The sequence below is a fragment of the Mobula birostris genome, chromosome 10 (assembly GCF_030028105.1).
Source record: "Mobula birostris isolate sMobBir1 chromosome 10, sMobBir1.hap1, whole genome shotgun sequence".
Lineage (NCBI taxonomy): Eukaryota > Metazoa > Chordata > Chondrichthyes > Myliobatiformes > Myliobatidae > Mobula > Mobula birostris.
The window spans coordinates 50,996,004-51,015,750 of NC_092379.1; the positions used below are offsets into that span (position 1 = coordinate 50,996,004).

At 45.7% G+C, this 19,747-nt stretch overlaps 1 protein-coding gene across 1 annotated transcript in view; it reads left to right on the top strand.

Moving 5' to 3' along the window:
* Positions 1-19,747, top strand: part of LOC140203676 (uncharacterized) — a 179,094-nt gene that overhangs the window by 110,947 nt on the left and 48,400 nt on the right. The window contains 3 exon segments of the mRNA XM_072269724.1: positions 4,960-5,014; positions 8,337-8,511; positions 17,967-19,063. Of these exon segments, the coding sequence (XP_072125825.1) occupies positions 4,960-5,014; positions 8,337-8,511; positions 17,967-19,063 (1,327 nt within the window).

A 19,747-nucleotide genomic window follows, 5' to 3' on the forward strand; every position in this document is an offset into this window, starting at 1 on the left:
TCTCCTTCCTCAAATTTGGAGACCAAAACTGTCCACAGTACTCCAGGTGTGGTCTCACCAGGACCCTGTACAGCTGCAGAAGGACCTCTTTGCTCCTATACTTAATTCCCCTTGTTATGAAGGCCAACATGCCATTAGCTTTCTTCACTGCCTGCTGTACCTGCATGCTTACTTTCAGTGACTGATGTACAAGGACACCTAGATCTCGTTGTACTTCCCCTTTTCCTAACTTGACAGCATTCAGATAGTAATCTGCCTTCCTGTTCTTGCCATCAAAGTGGATAACCTCATATTTATCCACATTAAACTGCATCTGCATTTGCGACTTGCACAGCGAGGCAGTGACTTCCATCCGCACCAATGAGTCAGCCATTCAGGGCAGAGGTGAGAAGGACGAAATCCTCACCCAGATGATCCTGAGGTTTTGGAATTCTCTACCCAAAAGAGCTGTGGAGACTCAGAGTAGGCCAAGGTGGATTGTTAAATACGAAATGGCAGGACGTGCAGTTTAGATGCAAGCAGGTGACAATGGGGTGACATTCTGAAGTTCTGGGGTGTCCACCTCCCCAGTGAGGGTGGCCACTAGATGTTCTGCTGCCTGTCGCAAACGATGCTACTTTCTCACGGGGCAGAGCAAGATCCAACAGGCTATACCCTCACTCTCCTTCTGTTTAGGAGACCATTATTTAGCAGAATGGCTGATATACGCGGGACATCACCAGTAGCACCCTCCACATCGGCCCTCCAGTACAACTTAAACAAAACAAATCCTATGGACTCGCAACTCATGTTCGCAGGATGATTTATTTATTTTTATGAATGTTTTATGTATTTCTAGAGTTTGTCTTCTTTTGCACGTTGGTTGTTGGTCAGTCTTTTCGTGTAGATTTTCATTGATTCTATTGTATGAGAGAGCAACACGTGGACAATATTTTTCTGTTGCGCCAAAACCTTAGGCGTTCTTTGTCCACCCCTGTATCCTAACCTCAGTCCCGCCCATGGGTATATCCTGTTGTTAGCGAAACATTTTGACGAATCCTGCCGAACACGCCAATTGAGTCCGGAAAATACTTAAAAATTAGTTTGTCATTCTTTTCTGATTCAGCAGCAGGAAGCATTCACAACAAAGGAGAACTGTACATGTGTTAAGGGATATTTTAAAAGTACTATAACACACAAAACTTATATATAACAAAACCTATCGACACACAACTTATGTTCTCAGCATTATTTATTTGTTGTCATTATTATTGATTATATATATTTGCACAGTTTGTCTCCTTCTGCACATTGGTTATCAGTCTTTGTGTGTAATCTTTCATTGATGGTATTGTATCTCTTTGCCTTACTGTGAATATCTGAAAGAAAATGAATTTCATTGTAATACACGGTGATTGATATATGCGCATTTGATAACAGATTTACTTTGATCTTTGATTCAGTACTTGGACCTCTGAAGTGATGCACTAACTGCTATCGTGCAGCCCTGTTATGAACTTACAACACTAACGGGACAGTGCAACAACATCTGATGCTCGTGGAGACGCCGAACAGCAGCTCAACAATCAACTCACCACGACAGGGGCCGGCAAGAGCAGTCACATCAACAGTGCATTACACCAACAGCTGCCAGTGTTGGGTTATACCTTTCATATAACATGGAATGACAACAGTTCATGATCATTAGACGTTTAACTGTTCAGTTAACTGTACGCTTGAATGACAACAAATTTGAACTTGAACTCAAAGAGAAAAAGCAGAGGGAGTGTTAAACAGAATTACGCACAAAATGCCAGAGGAACTCAGCGGATCAGGTGAAGGTATCGACCTAAGATGGTGAGTAAACATTTCCCTCCACAGATGCTGCCCGATCCGTTGAGTTCCTCCGGCGCTTTCTTTGCTGCTCCAGTGTCCGGTGTCCCGAGAGTGGTAAATGGTTCCAGCGGATGGTAGGTGATGGTGTTCCACAGGAAATTACTGAATATTGAAAGGCCTCGGTAGCGTGCACGTGGAGAGAGATTAAAATAGTGGGGGAGTCTCGGATAAGAGGGTTCAACATCAGAGTGCAAGAACACCCCTTTATTATAGAGATGAGGAGTAATTTCTTTAGCCAGAGGGTTGTGAATCTGTGGAATTCATTGCCACGGACGGTGGTAGAGGCCAGGTCATTGGGTATATTTGAAGCGGAGTTTGATGGGTTCCTGGTTAGTCAGGGCGTCAGGGGTTACGGGAAGAAAGCAGGAGAATGGGGTTGACAGGGATGATAAATCAGCCGTGATAGAATGGTATATCAGACTCGATGGGGCGAATGGTCTCACTCTCTCCTATGTCTTCTAGTCTTCCGGATGCTGCTCGACCCACTGAGTCACGTTCGGCATCGGCTAAGGTGCGATTTTTAAGATAACATCTGGCGCCGCTAACCCAAGGTCGATGACTTTTATCATCATGATTATAATAATCTTGAATTTATTGTACCGGATCCTGGGGAGACAATCTGTGTTCACTCCACACGCCTTCTCGGGCTCTAGGGACATTTATTTTCCCTCTCCGGCCATCCTTCTCGGAAATCCCTGAGTATGAACTGCATCTTCATGAGAAACCTCGGCTGCCTCTTTCCGCACCAGTTGGCAAAATCCACCCGATCCACGTGTGGCTTTTCCCCTCGAGTGAAACCACTTGTGAAGCAACATACAGCGCCGACCCGGACTACTCGTGTTTGCTATCGGCTACGGCGCTTCAGTTTAATGTTAATTAAACGTGACGAAGTTTTCTCTTTGCATCGGGCAGTGGCTTCCAGACCCTTGCTAAACTTCGAGTTAAAATGAGTTACCTTTAATCTTTTTATAAGTTACTTATTCCAAACAGATTTTTACAAACTGTAGATGCTGGAACTAAAAATCAGAAACAGAAAATATTAGAAAAATAATCAGCCGGACGTGGAAACGAAAACCAATTTCCCCCGGGATTAATAAAGTATGACAATGACTATGACTATAAACGGAAACGGTTAAGTCTTGGACTTGAAATATTAGCCATTATTCGTTATTTTTCAGGATTCTTGAATGTGTGCGATCCTTCTGGTGAAAGCGTTCCCAATATGTTGACGACAGGGAGCTCCAGGATTTAGATCCCGTGCAAATGAGGCTTTGGTGAATATCTACGGAGGAAGGTGTGTGTTCTGGCGGGTAACCTGTAGGGGGCAGTGTTCTCGTTGCCCTTCGGATGATGGAGATCACGTGTTTTGGTGATGTTGTAGAAGCCAATGCAGGTCAGGGACTGGTTCCGTTTTCTCAAACATCCTTTGTCCATAAGCCTGTTAATACACAAAAATCACACCATATGATCATCGCAAACACGAGGAAATCTGCAGATGCTGGAATTTCAAGCAACACACATAAAAGTTGCTGGTGAACGCAGCAGGCCAGGCAGCATTTCTAGGAAGAGGTACAGTCGACGTTTCGGACCGAGACCCTTCGTCAGGACTAACTGAAAGAAGAGCTAGCAAGAGATTTGAAAGTGGGAGGGGGAGGGAGAGATCCAAAATGATAGGAGAAGACCGGAGGGGGAGGGATGGAGCCAAGAGCTGGACAGGTGATTGGCAAAAGTGATATGAGAGGGTCACGGGACAGGAGGCCCAGGGAGAAGGAAAAGTGGGGGGAGGGGACCCCAGAGGACGGGCAAGGGGTGTAGTCACAGAGACAGAGGGAGAAAAAGGAGAGAGAGAAAAAGAAAATGTGCATATAAATAAATAAATAAATAAATAAATAAATAACGGATGGGGTACGAGGGGGATGGGGTCCGCTAATGCCCATTGATATCACACAGGGCTGACGTCACGCAAGGCTCCTGTCACACACGGATGACATCAGATATTTAGGCGAAAATAAATAACGATTTGGTTGAGGAATTCAGCGGGCTAGGCAGCCTCTGTGGAGGCAAATTCTGGACCCGAAAAGTCAACCAGCCCTTTCCCTCTACAGACGCTGAGTTCTTTCCGCATTTTTTTTTTTTTGGCTGTGGATTACTGCATCTGCAGTCTCGTGCATTTCCACAAAGTTTAAGGACTTTGTTTGCGTACTGTGTATCCATTGTTGCTGCTGAGCAACTTGGGAGTTCACAGGTCACGTCAGCACTGAATTCTGCAGTAATTACAGCTACAGTACTAATCAGTCTCGGTATTGAAGCCATCCTTTTTGCTGGAGGAGGAGAGCAGATCGTGTCGGGACCAAGGGTGTGTTTTCTCCTCTGATAACTCTTTGAGCTGTGGAAACTTTCTACCGAAACCAGGGCCAATGAAGTGACCAGGGCCAATGAAGTGTTCCGGCCCGAAACGTCGACTGTCCACAGATGCTACCTGACCCGCTAAGCTTCCTCAACATTTTGTGTGGTGTGCTCCAACTTCCCGGCATTTGCAAGAAGACTTTCCGTGTTTAAAAAAAAAATAATTTTCATTTCGAGTCTACAGAGGGTGGCAGGTTCCGGGTAAACAGGGTGATGGAAATTGGAAGTTGTTATCAAGTGCTGTTGATTGGCCAGTGGCGACCCTTCCTTGTTCAGCATTTGTGTCAATTACTGATTTATATGTAGAAGGGAAAATAGCTCTTAGTCAGGCATAGATTCAAGCGAAGTTCATTTCAATAAATTAGAATGGGGTTACACGATAATCGAGTTCGTAATGAGGTTACACACATAAAAGTTGCTGGTGAACGCAGCAGGCCAGGCAACATCTCTAGGAAGAGGTGCAATCGACGTTTCAGGCCGAGACCCTTCGTCAGGACTAACTCATCTCGTAATGAAGTTCGCGGGATTTACCATCTGCTAACAAGGAACACATGATTGGTCGCTGAGCGTCCCAAACAGTCGCAGTGGCCCGATTTCCGAATTCTCCGCCGTTCGTAAATTGAGATGGGACGATCTAAAGACTCGGGAGTATCTTTCATGGCCTTCGTTTTTAACCAGGAATTCCCCGCAGCACAGAAATGTCCCTTTCACGTCACCAGAGCCGAGAGCGCAAGTAACGAATAAAAAGGTGGTGGGGGGGGGGGGGGGGATGAGGCTGGAAGGTGATCGGTAAAGCCGGATGGGTGGGAAAGGTAAAGGGCTGAAGAAGTAGGAGTCTGATAGAAGAGGAGAGTGGAACTGAACAGGTTGAACAGGTAATTTCAGAATGGCAAATTGTCGCCAGTAGGAGTCTGATAGAAGAGGAGAGTGGAACTGAACAGGTTGAACAGGTAATTTCAGAATGGCAAATTGTCGCCAGTAGGAGTCTGATAGAAGAGGAGAGTGGAACTGAGCAGGTTGAATAGGTAATTTCAGAATGGCAAATTGTCGCCAGTAGGAGTCTGATAGAAGAGGAGAGTGGAACTGAACAGGTTGAACAGGTAATTTCAGAATGGCACATTGTCGCCAGTAGGAGTCTGATAGAAGAGGAGAGTGGAACTGAGCAGGTTGAATAGGTAATTTCAGAATGGCAAATTGTCGCCAGTAGGGGGCGGCAGTGAGCCCCACTGGAGCCACGGCTGTTCACGACCCATATCAAGACTTCATGGAAAGAACTGAACATATTGGAGCTAAGTTTACTATTGACACAAAGCAGGCTGGATTGATTAGATACGAGAAGGATGTAAAAAGTGCACAAAGAGAACAGAAAAGATGGCACTGGTGGGGCCTGAATCTACAACTTGATTGCTCAGTATCTCACAACAGTTAGAGGACATTATCAGAACAACAAGTACGAGGTTGGTCATTCAACTCCAGAAGCTTGTTGCACCATTCAGTGAGATCGCGGCTCATCTGTTCCCTGCCTTCAGCACTGTTCCTTCTGATTCCACAGTGACGATTTGTAAAAACGCATTTCTCGGTGAATAATGAGACCTCGGCGGTACCAGTGCCACAGATGTCATCATTGCCGAGTCCTGACCTCGGGCACAAGAAAACTAGAATTAGAATCAGGATTATTACCGACAAATGTGAAATTAGTGGTTTCTGACAGCGGTAGAGTGCAACGCACATTCTATAAATTAGAATTATATGCCAGTTGGAACTGGAGCCTGGTAAATTTGAAGGGAACAAAGGAAACAAAGCCCCACTGAGATTCAGTAGAGCATGTTCCGATACAGGGTCTCAATCCAAGACATCAACTATCACTTGTCTTCCATAGATGCTGCTTGGTCCAGCGAGTTCCTCCAGCAGCTTGCTTCTTTTCGCTCCAGTTCCAGCACTGGCAGTCTTCTTCGTGCTCCCCCTAAGAATTCTAAAGGGAGCATGGAAAATAGGGTGCATCTGTGCTTTGAGGAAATGGTAAATGGGGGCCCGGTGAATTTAAAGCAGGTATGGAAAACAGAGCCCCAAAGTTTCAAGAGAATGGATTAAACATCACTCAGTGAGCCGGATGCCAAACATCGGGTTTATTGAATAATTGGATAATAGATGATCGGACTTTTAGTATTGCATTACCAAATGAATGTTTCTAATTCACTGCTTTTACAGACAATGCAGTGCAGAGAATAACTCAATGCACATCTTCCCTCAGTTTACCTGTGTTTCTTTACCCGAATATGTTTGATACTATTTATTAGATTAGATTAGATTCAACTTCATTGTCATTGTGCCGAGTACCGATACAAAGCCAATGAAATGCATTTAGCATCTGACCAGAAATACAAAGAATAGTGTTATTTACAAAATAACTGCGAATAAAAAAAGTGCTACAGCACACAAATATCACAGGCTCATAACTCAATAAAAAAACAGGAACATGGAGCTCAGAAAAATAGAGGGCTATGGGTAACCCTAGGAGATTTCCAAGGTAAGGACATGTCCAGCACAGCTGAAGGGCCTGTATTGTGCTGTAGGTTTTCTATGTTTCTATATATACTGTATAATGAATTAAATAAGTGACACAAAAAGAGAGCAAAAATAGTGAGGTAATGTTCATGGCTTGTTTCAGTGATCGTTCGGATAACAGATGGCGGAAGGGAAGTAGCGGTTCCTAAAACTACTAAAATTTACTACCGACACAGAGCAGGGTGGGATGGTTAAATTGAAAACGACGTTGGGTGCGTGTCTTTGGGCTTCTATACCTCCTCCCTGATGATAGCTAAGAGAAGGCGGCATGTTCTGGATGATGGGGGTCCTTAATGACGGATGCCGTCTTCTGGAGCATTATCTTTTAAGGATGTCCTTAATGCCGGAGGGAACTAGTGCCCACAAAGCAGCTGGCTCAGTTTGCAACCCTCCTCAGCTTTTTCTGATCCGAGGCAGGCGGAGATGCATCTGGTTAGAACGCTCCCTCTGTGCACCTGTAGAAAGATCATGAGCAGGAGTGATCCACCAGGATACTCAAACTCGCCTCTTCATTCGGTCTGATTTTGGCTGATCTACACTGGGGTCCATTTTCTGTTCTATTTCTCCATATACCTCGATTCCCCAATCTTTAAAAAAACTGTCTGTTTCTACCTTAATTACTAATGATGATTTTGAGTTGGATGAAGACTTAACTACGGTTGTCCCCCATCACTTTTACATGAGAGCTGATTCCTGATATGTCTCCCTGATTACTGGCTGTCATTGCCAATAACCTTCAACGTGTACAGATGTTCACAGGGGTAATGTTGAAGGTGTCCAGACTGGTTCACATACCATTTGGTAAACGGCAGGTTGAATGAAAGAAGCTGCAGGCAGTTAGAGTCCGTCCCTCCTCACCACCGGTAGGTGATACCTCAAGAAGGCAAAAGCTATTAGCAAAGACTGCCACCATCCAGGCCACGCCATCTCCATGTAGCTGTCACTGGGCAGTAGGTATAGGTGCCTGAAGTCGCAGGCCACCACATTACAGAACAGCATTTTTCCTGCATCCGGTCAGTTTAATAAATCAACCAGCACAGTATTAATCATTACCTCAGTATAACAACGCTTGTCACAACTTTGGTTACTTTTCATTACAATTTACATTTTTGTTTGAGGTTTGTTTTCTTGTAGAAAGTATGTATAATTTATATTTAATTTGTTTTTTTTTCTCATGACGCTTGTCTGATGCTACGTGCTACAGCGGAATCAAAGGTTATGGGGATAAGGCAGGAACTGGATACTGATAGTGGATGATCAGCCATGATCATGGTGAATGGCGGTGCTGGCTCGAAGGGCCGAATGGTCCACTCCTGTCTATTGTGCTTGTGATATTTCTGGAAGTTTTTCATTACACCTCCGCACACGTACTTGTGGAAATGACAGTAAACTCGGCTTTGACTGCATGTATATCGGTCTTCACCTGCACGTCCACTTGCTGTCGGTGGGGGCTGTTGGTTGCTATGTTGTCCACCCGGACAATCCGGTAGATCTGAGCTGCCGGGGGAAAGCTGAGATGAGCTTTCACATCACTGCAGTAGCACCATCTCCACGCAGAAATCTGCCAGCCCGGACTCGCTTGCACTGCGCAGGCGCCGAAAGCCGGACATGGTGTCGGAACCAGCAGCCTGTGATCAGCGGGAGCCGAGGCTGGAAGATTAGCAGGTACGACCGGGTTCAGTCAGCATTTGCCTCCCTCCACTGAGGGGGGAACCGGTGTGAGCTTGGCAAACTTCCCGTACCGCCTCAGTCAGGCTCTCACCCCGCCCGCCTCGATCCGCTGGGGGAGTAATGGCGGACGAACTACATAAGTATTTTGCACCAGTCTTCCCTGTGTGAACACTGGCAGTTCGGGAGTGCCGGGGGGCACAAGCGAGTGCAATTGCACGGTTCTGAAAGAGATTGCGGAGGCATGGGTAACGACCTTTAAAGAATCGTTAGATCCTGTCGTGGTTTTGGAGCACTGGAGATTGCAAATGCCAGTCCACTCACCAAGAAGGGAAAGAGGCAAAAGCAAGAGAGGCGTCAGCCAGTTAGCCTGACCTCAGTGGTCGGGAAGATGTTGGAGTCGATTGTTAAGGATGAGGTCTCAGGGTACTTGGAGGCACATGATAAAACCGGCCAAAGTCAGCATGGTTTCCTTAAGGGAAAGTCTTGCTTGACAGCCTGAGCAACTGTTTGAAGAAATAACAAGCACGGTGAACCAGAATCCGTGGATGTTGTGTACTTGGGATTTTTCGGAAGGCCTTTGACGAGGTGCTGCTTAATAAGATAAGAACCCATGGTATCATATGAAAAATGCCTAGCATGGATAGAGGATTGGCTGATTGGCAAGAAACAGAGTTGAAGTAAAGGGAACCTTTTCTGGTTGGCTGCTGGTGACTAGTGGTGTTCTGTATGGGTCGCTGTTGGGACGGGACCGCTTATTTTCACATTGTATGTTAGTAATATGGATGATGGAATTGATGTTTTTGTGGCCAAGTGTGTGGATGATACGAAGATAGGTGGAGGGCCAGGTAGTTTGAGGAAGCAGGGAGCCTGCAGAATGACTTAGACAGATTAAGAGAATGGATAATGAAGTGGAAGGTGGAATACAGTGTTGGGAAGTGTATGGTCGTGCACTTTGATAGAAGGAATAAAAGCATGGATTATTTTCGAAATGGGTGGAAAATTTAAAAATCCAGGATGCAAAGAGACTTGAGTCCTCGTGCGGTATTCCCTAAAGGTTCACTTGCAGGTTGAGTTGGTGGTAAGGAAGGCAAATGTAACGTTAGCATTCATTTTGAGAGGATGTAATGCTGAGGCTTTGTAAGGAACTAGTGAGGCCTCACTTGGAGTATTGTGAGCAGTTCTAGGCCCCTTATTATAACAAAGAATGTGCTAACATTGAAGAGGATTCCGACAAGGTTCATGAGAATGATTTTGGGAATGAAAGGGTTATTGTATGAGGAGCATTTGATGGTTCTGGGCCTGTACTGGCTGGAATTTAAGTCAAGTCAAGTCAAGTCGCTTTGACTGTCATTTCAGCCATAACTGCTGGTACGGTACACAGTAAAAACGAAACAATGTTCCTCCAGAACCATGGTGCTACATGAAACAACAGAAAACTACACTAGACTACCTGAAACAACACAAAACTACACTAGACTTCAGGCCTACACAGGGCTACATAAAGTGCACAGAACAGTGCAAGACAGTACAATAATTAATAAACAAGACAAGCACAGTAAAGGACAAATTACAATATAATAATAAATGATGTAAATGTAGAAAGGGGGGGGGGATCTCTTTGAAGCCTATCAAATGTTGAAAGGCCTCGATAGTGTGGGTGTGGAGAGGATGTTTCTATAGTAATGGAGTCTAGGACCAGAGGGCACAGCCTGAGAGTAGAGGGACATCTTTTTAGAACGGAGATGAGGAGGAATTTCTTTAGCCAGAGGGTGGTGAATCTGTGGAATTCATTGCCACAGGCGGCTGTGGAGTCCAGGTCACTGGGTGCATTTAAGGTGGAGCTCGACTGGTTCTTGATTAATCAGGGCGTGAAAGAACAGGGGCAGAAGGCCGGAGAAAGGAACTGAGGGGGAAATGGATCAGTCATGATGAAATGGCGACCATGGAGAGTTGCGAGGGCAGGCTGGCCCAGGGTGCACTGCTTATTTATTGGGACACGCACACATTCCGTAACTGTGTTAGAGACATTGATTTCTTGCTGATCTGGGGTTATCTGTGAAGAAGCAGGCATGGATTATATTCAGGGAACTGGCCAGACTCTGCAGAGGTTGCAAGATCACACTCTGGACTTAAAGGTCAAAGTCGGGTTGATTGTCCTGGACACGAGTAATTGGAGGCACAGGGGCAATGAAAAACTTAACAGCAGCATCACAGACATGAAGCATCGGATAAGCAGTATTTGCAAGAAAATAAGTTGTTCAATTCTATAAGAAGGAAGACAACTTGAACAAAACTGACTGATAGCAAAGCAATCTGTTAAACTTCCAGTAGCACCCATGCTAAATAATTCTCTTCCAGTGGAAACAGTACATCTTGAAATGACATGACACCCCATCATCAATGTGAACACCTGTATTAAATATTCCTGAACACTTCCTGCTCACTAAAGAACATCTTCAACAGTGTCTTTGAATAACTGATGTCCCGTAAGTCCACAGAGTTAATACATCTCGAGATCGGTAATATTTTTGTCAAATATGGTATTCAGAAATCGGCTAAACATTTGAATGCTCCTTCTGAAGTCTCGCTTGCAATTTAAAATAATACAGACTAGCTTGTGTCATAGTTACACAGCATGGAAACAGGCACTTTGGCCCAACTTGTCAAATAACCTCCTGAGCTGATGATATTGGCCCATATTTCTCTTAACCTTAGCTATCGATGAACCTATCATGATGTCTTCAAAATATTGTTGTAACCCACCTCTCCTCCCAGCTCCACCACCACCACAATTGCCTCTGGCAGCTCACTCCTTGTACTCTCCACTATCTGTGCTTGAAAAACATATCTCACAGACATGGATGGCAAGCAAATTGACTACATAGTCCCAGACTATGTGGACTCTCCAGTCCTGGCAGCGCCTTCTGAATCTTTTCTGCACATCCTTCCTGTGCGTGGCGACCAGCACTGTGCACGGTATTCTAGATGCGGTCTTGTGCAGTTTATTTTTTAGATTATGGGGACACTCAGTCCTTATTAAATGCATACATGCATTAAGGAATGATACAATGTTTCTCCAGAGTGATATCACAGAAAAACAGGACAAACCAAAGACTAACACTGACAGAACCACATAATTATAACATATAGTTACAGCAGTGTAGAGCAATACCATAATTTGATAAAAAGCAGACCGTGGGCACGGTTAAAAAAAAGTCTTAAAGACCCGATCAACTCCCGATAGTCCTCGATAGTAGGTGGCAGAAGGGAGAAATTCCCTGCCATAAACCTCCAGGCACCGACAACTGCCGATGCCTTGGAAGCAGCCGACCACAGCCGACACTGAGTCCATCCATCCGAAAACTTCGAGCCTCCGACCAGCTCCTCCAATACAGCCTCCCGAGTGCCTTCAACCTAGCCCCGGCCGCTGAAACAAGCAAAGCCGAGGATTTGGGGCCTTCTGCTCCGGAGATTCCGGTTACCACACAGTAGCAGGGCAGCGAAGCAGGCATTTCAGAAGTTTCTCCACATGTTCCTCCGTACTCTCACGTCTGTCTCCATCAAATCAGAATTGTGCACGGTCCCCTACTTGACACATAACAGATATTAGTCACCGTAGTGGCCGCGCACGCTGCATCCCGCCGCCATCTTCTCCTCCTCAACCTGTAACCTGATGTCCCGGTTCTTGTACTTGGTGCAGCATCTGATGACATTTCGTGTGCCATATGGCTTCTTCACCACCACCTCTAACTGCCACCATCAAGGAACTATGGAACCAGAGGTCGTAGGTTAAGGGTGGAAGGTGACATATGTAGGGGGAACATGAAGGGGAGCTTCACTCAGAGAGGGTAGTGAGAGCATGGGACGAGCTGCCAGCAGAAGTGGTGAGTGCAGGTTTGTTTGCAACGTTTAATGGAGATTTAGAAAAGTACCCGGATGGGAAGTGTGTAGAGGGCTATGGATCAGGTGCAGGTCGATGGGACTAGGCAAAATAATAGTTCAGCATGAACTAGATGGGCTGAAGGGCCTGTTTCTGTGTTGTGGTGCTCTATGACCATGTATACACTCCCAAGTCCCTCTGTTCTTTAACGCTCCTCGGGGCTGTGTCATTCTCTGTGCAAGTCCTGAGCTGTTTTAGCTTTGCAAAATGCATCATTTTGCACGTGTCTGAGCATTGCCCAAGATTACAACAGGTACTAAATCAACTGGGAAAGTAGGCAAACAAATGGCAATCTTCTTCACTCTCCACAATACCACCAACTTGGTGTCAACTGCGAATTTAGTAAGTGAGCCAACAACATTCTTATCCAAATTATTAAAGTACTCATCGTGGCCACTGTTAGGTAGACACCTGCAGATTAATGCAAATATCTAATCAACTCGTCGACTGGCAGCAACTCAATGCATAAAAGCATGCAAATATAGTCAAAGTGATCAGTAGTTGTTCAGTTGGAACATCAGAATGGAGAAAGAATGTAATCTAAGTGACTTTGACTGTTCGTGCCAGATGGGGTGGTTTGAATATCTTAGAAACTGCTGATGTCCTGGGATTTTCATGCACAATGGTGTGTAGAGTTTCAGAGAATGGTGTGAAAAACAAACAGAAACATCTAGTGAGTGGTAGTTCTGTGGGTGAAAATGCCTTGTTAATGAGAGAGGACAGAGGAGAATGGCCAGACTGGTTCAAGCTGACAGGAAGGCGATAGTGACTCAAACAAACACACATTACAACAGTGGTGTGCAGAAGGACATCTCTGAATGTACAACACATCAAAATCTGAAGTAGATGGGCTACAGCGTAGAAATCCACTTCAGGTTCCAATCCTGTACCTCAGTGGTCCCCAACCTCCGGGCCACGGATCGATACCGGGCCGCGAAGCGTGCAGGGTTGCAGCGGTGGCTGGAATGCGCCCAGCACATCTTTAAGAAAAAAGCCGAAATAAGCAAGCTAATTAATTAGGTGCTGCCCGGCACGTAAATGTCAGCCCAGATCAGAGGCGATGCAATCGGCAATCACCTCTGATCTGAGCCCACATCTGCATGCCAGGTGGCACCTAATTAATTAACTTGTTTACTTCGGCTTTTTTCTTAAAGATGTGCTGGGTGCGTTCTGGCCACCGCTGCATTCTTCGTGGCCCGGTATCGGTCTGCAGCCCGGAGGGTGGGGACCACTGAGGTACCTAGTAAAGTGACCATAGTGTCTGTACATATACACTAGTGAAATCACAGGCACAGAGCATCTGATGTGCAGCATTCACAAACAGAAACACAAGTTCAACAGAAACTATACACAGGTTTTTACAGGCAAGAACATGATTTGAACAAAAGTGACAAAGTCCTTTGTTGTGCAGAGTGATCGGCATCATGGTGTTGCTGGGCTGACGTGATTAGAGTTGTGCTGGTTGGTCCAAGAACTGAATGGTTGAAGGAAGTTGCTGTTCTTGAACGTGGTGGTGGGGCTTCGGGCTCCTGTGCCTCCTGCCGAGGGAGCTGCACGAGGGTGGAGGATAAACTTCACCGTCTTGAGGCAGCACCTTCTGTAAGATTATGATAAGATGAAGATTCGCTTTATTTCTCATATGGACATTGAAACATAGTGAAATGTATCATTTGCAACAAATCCAATCGGTGAGAATTGTGCTTGGCAACCCACAAATCACCGTGCTTCCGTTACCAACATAGTGCGCCCAAAACTCACTAACCCTGAACGTACATCTTTGGAATATTTATTTAATTGTTGGGATGCAGCGTATAATAGGCCCTTCCAGTGCACTGCACAGCAACCCCTGATTTAACCCGAGCCTAATCACAGGGCAGTTTACAATGGCCAATTAACCTACTAACACGTACATCTTTAGACTGGGGGGGGGAAACCAGAGCACCCAGAGAAAATCCATGCATTCCATGGGGAGGACGGACAGACTCCTTCAGGTGACGTTGGAATTGAACCCTGAACTGCGAAACCCCTCGCTGTAATAGCACGTGCTAACCACTTTGCTACCGTGGTGCCGCGTGATAGAATATGGGAGGAAACCAGAGCACTCAGAGGAAAGCCACATGTTCACGGGAAGAATGTACAATGTCCTGACAGGCAGCAGTGGGGATTAAAGCCCGACCTTACAGACAGTAAAGCGTTGTGCTAACCGCCCAATGTAGACACTATCATGGGGCGTGCCCCTGATGTATTGGGTGGGTCCCTCTGCGGTCTGTTACGTTCCTGTGCATTCTGACGGCCATCCCAGACAGGGATGTAATCAGTTGCAATACTTCCAACAGCGCATCTGTAGCAGTTTGTTTGAGTGTTTGGTGACAAGTCAAACCTCCTTCCCTTCTATGAGAGCAAAGGTGGTGGTGGGCGTGCCTTGTGATTGAACCTCGGAGGTTCAATGTACATACGAGGGGTGATTAATAAGTTTGTGGCCTAAGGTAGGAGTCAATTTTAGAAAACCTAGCACATTTATTTTTCCTACACTTACACACTTAGTCCAGCCATCGTGGAGCATACGGATCCCTTCTTTGTAGAAGTTGACATCTTGGACCCCCAGCAAGTGGTCTACAGCAGGGGTGATTGATAAGTTCGTGGCCTAGAGTAGCAGGAGATGAGGAGAAACTTCAAACTTTCTGCATTTTCACGCAAAGAGTTGAACTGCACGTGCATGTAACGAGAGCTGTATAACTCATCTCCTAGGAGAAGACTCCTTTATTCCTCCAAAGAGAAAAGGTAGGATCACTAAGTGAAGGTTTAAATAAATGGTTTTGATAAATTAAACTAAGAAGATTAAATTTTTTAAGCTTAAAAAAACTACGAAATTGGTACCAAATTCGTAATGACTGCTTAATCATAGGATATAAATTTAGAATAGAAATTTTGGCTAGTTGTACAGGTAAAGAGGCTCTTAATAATGAAGTTAAGTAAAATTGTTTCACAGCTTTCAATTCCAAATCAACCCATGGTGCACGTTCATTTTTATCGGTCCAATATAACCAAGAACACTCGTAACGTATATTAACAGCCCAGTAATACATTCTTAAATTAGGCAGAGCAAGACCTTCATCCTTTTTTAATTTTTGAAAATGATATTTTCCAATTCTTGGTCTTTTACTATTCCAAACAAAAGATGAAATAATAGAGTCAACCTGATCAAAAAACTTCTTAGTTAAAAAAAAAGGAATATTTTGAAATACATATAAAAATTTTGGTAAGATCATCATTTTAACTGCACGAATTGCTTATCAATCACCGCTGTTGTGGACCACTTTCTGGAGGTCCAAGATGCCAACTTTTACAAAGAAGGGATCCGTATGCCCCACGACCGCTGGACTAAGTGTGTACATGTAGGAGGGGACTATGGTGAAAAATAAATGTGTTAGGTTTTCTAAAATTGACTCCCTCTACCTTAGGCCACGAACTTATCAATCACTCCTTATAGTTGCTGATGGACCAAATGATTCAGTAGGCCAAAAGGCTTGTGTTGCGTCTCTCTGCAAGTCTCTGATATTTGATTACACTTCCGTCCCTGTTGTGAGATTCTGTCGGTCCACAGATTTGAAATGGATGTGATGGACAGAGGTGCTGAGTCTGCCCTGATAAAATAATAAAGGTGCCGGTAGCAGACCACGAGGTTCCTGTCTGGTCTGGAGACCGGAGAGCAACCCGGAGAAACAGGAAATGCTAGGAATAACTATTAGTCAGTCAGCATCTGTGGAGGAAGGAATACAGTTTGTGTATTAGGTCATGCAAGTGTAGATGGTGAAAGAAGTTGATCCTTGCATACTGTTCACACAGAGCAACTCACTGCACAGTGCATTGAGGCAGAAAAAGGGAAATCATTAACGATGCAGATTAAAGTGTAACAGCTACAGAGAGAATGCAGTGTCGGTATGCAATAACGTGGGAAATCATGACAAGGTAGATTGTGAAGTCAAGGTTCCACCTCATTCTTAAATACTGGCTGAATATAGGCTTAATTGTCGATATCTCTCCTCATACATCAAACCTGCTGTCCCAGGAAATGGTCTAGTAAAGCTTTATTGCACTGCCTCTATAGCAAGAACATGTTTCCTCAGTACTTCCTTAGGAGGCTAGACATTCAGCATGTCCCTGATGCACACCAGTGTCGACAGATGCACCAAAGAAAGCAGCCTGTCCACATGCTTCACGGCTTGGTATAGCAGTGACAGTGCAGAGAGTTGTGAACGCAGCTCAGCACATCACAGAAACCAGCCTCCCCTCCACAGACGCTGTCTACACGTCTCATTGCCTTGGTAAGGCAACCAGCAGAATCAAAGTCCCCACCCACCCCGAACATTCTCTTTTCACCCTCTTCCTTTGGGCAGACACTAAAGCCAGAAAGCACTCACCACCAGTCTCAAGAACAGCTTCTACCTCACTGTTATCACACTCATGAATGGACCTCTTGATAAGAAGGTGAACTCCTGACCTCAGAATCTTCCTGGCACGGCCTTGTAGGTTATTGGTGTCAGTTTATTGTTGTTACATGTACTGAAGTACAGTGAAAAGCTTGTCTTCCATACTGTTCATACAGATCAATTTGTTACCCAGTGCATTGAGGTAGAACAAGGTAACACAATAATGTTGTGGAAAGTGTAACAGCTACAATGAAAGTGCAGTGCAACTAGAGAATAATGTGCAAGGTCACAGCAAAGTAGACTGTGAGGTCAGGAATAAAACTTGTGGCACTGGGGAATGGGCGCCCCAATAGCGAAGCAGTCGGTACAACGCCGACACTGGAATTCGCATCTCAATTCCGACGTCGTCTGTACAGAGTTTGTACAGTCCTCCCCTTGAACATGTGTTTCCTTTGGTGCTGTTGTTTTCTCCCACACTCCAAAGGTTAGTAGGTTAACTGGTCATTGTAAATTGTCCTGTGATTAGGCTCGGGTTAAACAGGTGGGTTGCTGGGTGGTGTGGCTCATTGGGCGGCAGGGCTGGTTCCCTGTTGATTCTCCAAACTATTTTAATAATAGGCATCCGTTAGTCTCGTGAGACCATGGGTTTGCAACTTGGAAGGTTTCCAGGGCGCAGGCCTGGGCAAGGTTGTATGGAAGACCAGCAGTTGCCCATGCTGCAAGTCTCCCCTCTCCACGCCACCGATGTTGTCCAAGGGAAGGGCACTAGGGTGGATACAGCTTGGCACCGGCGTTGTTGCAGAGCAATGTGTGGTTAAGTGCCTTGCTCAAGGACAACACACGCTGCCTCAGCTGAGGCTCGAACTAGCGACCTTCAGATCACTAGACTGACGCCTTAACCACTTGGCCACATGCCAACACCTGAACTATTTAATAGTTTTATAACAGCGAGGTAGAAGCTGTGCTTGAACCTGGTGGTATGTGAATTATAGTGATCCACCAGTTTCAGCATCACTTCACTCTGATGGTGGTCACAGCCTGCCCTTCTCTCTCACACTCCATTTAAATTAATTTCACAGGTTGTCAGTAATGGAGGCTTCACTGACCGGAAGCTCAAACCAAACGACAGATCACAACCTGCAAGAGTCACCCAATCCGCTGGAATCTGAACATCAGCAGACTTTCTACGTGGAAGCAGAAAGCTCCGCTGACAGTGGAGAGAAATGGTCAACGCATTCTGAGTGTGAACAAGGTTTCAGTCAAGCATTCACACTGACGAGACACGAGATCAGTCAATCTGGAGAGAAACCATGGAAGTGTGAGGACTGTGGGAAAAGATTCATTTCCCCTTCCCATCTGGAAACTCACCGTCGAAGCCACACTGGTGAGAAGCCGTTCACCTGCTCTGTGTGTGGGAAAGGATTCACACAGTCATTCAATGTAAAAACACATCAGCGAGTTCACACTGGGGAGAGACCGTTCACATGCTCTGTGTGTGGGAAGGGATTCAGTCGGTCAGGCAGCCTGGTGGTACACCAGCGAGTTCACACTGGGGAGAGACCCTTTGCCTGCTCTGAGTGTGGGAAGGGGTTCACCCACCCAGCCACTCTACGCAATCACCAGCGCGTTCACACTGGGGAGAAGCCATTCACGTGCTCTGTATGTGGGAAAGGATTCACCCAGTCATTAAACCTAAAAACACACCAACGGCTTCACACAGGAGAGAGGCCATTCATGTGCTCAGTGTGTGGGAAAGGATTCACCCAGTTATTCAACCTAAAAACGCACCAACGTGTTCACACTGGGGAGAAGCCGTTCACCTGCTCTGAGTGTGGGAAGGGTTTCACCCGGTCTGACAAATTAACGGAGCACCAGCGAGTTCACACTGGGGAGAGACCGTTCACTTGTGCTCAGTGTGGGAAGGGATTCACCCACCCAGCCACTCTGCGGAACCACCAGCGAGTTCACACTGGGGAGAGGCCGTTCACCTGCAACGAGTGTGGGAAGGCATTCAGTTACACGACCAGTCTGCAGGATCATCAGCGAGTTCACACTGGGGAGAAGCCGTTCACGTGCTCTGAGTGTGGGAAGGGGTTCAGTCGGTCAGGCAGCCTGGTGGCACACCAGCGGGTTCACACTGGAGAGAGGCCGTTCACCTGCTCTGAGTGTGGGAAGGGTTTCATTCAGTCGTCCGAGCTCTTGATACACCGGCGTGTTCACACTGGGGAGAGGCCGTTCATTTGCACTGTGTGTGGGAAGGGCTTCACCCAGTCATTCAACCTAAAAACACACCAGCGAGTTCACACAGGGGAGAAGCCGTTCATCTGCTCCAAATGTGGGAAGGGATTCACGCACCCAACCAATCTGCGGAATCACCTGCGAGTTCACACTACGGAATAATCATTCATCTGTCCTGCGTGTGGGAAGCAGTTCATCCAAGGATCCAGTCTGTGGAATCACCAGCAAGTTCACACTGAGGTGATGCCATTCACTTCCTCTGAGTCATCCGGTCTGCAGAACCGTGGTGAGTCGATGAGTGACTAGAAAAGCTGGATTTTCCTATCGTTGCTACTGATGATATCCAGGACTTGACCTTGGTCATTGTCCTGGTCTGGCTTCATTCTGCTGATGTTTACAGCCCATGATTGGAGTTTAATGTTCTTGACAAATGATGAATAAATCACCTTGATCTTCAACACCCAGTCTGTTTGCTGCATATTTAATATATAGATAGGCACTTATTGATAACGAGGGAAATTACAGTGTCACAGTAGCATTGCAAGTGCACAGATACATAAATATTAAAAGATAAGTAAGAAAGAATAAAAAAAAGTGACCTGAAAACGGTCTAACAGGAGGG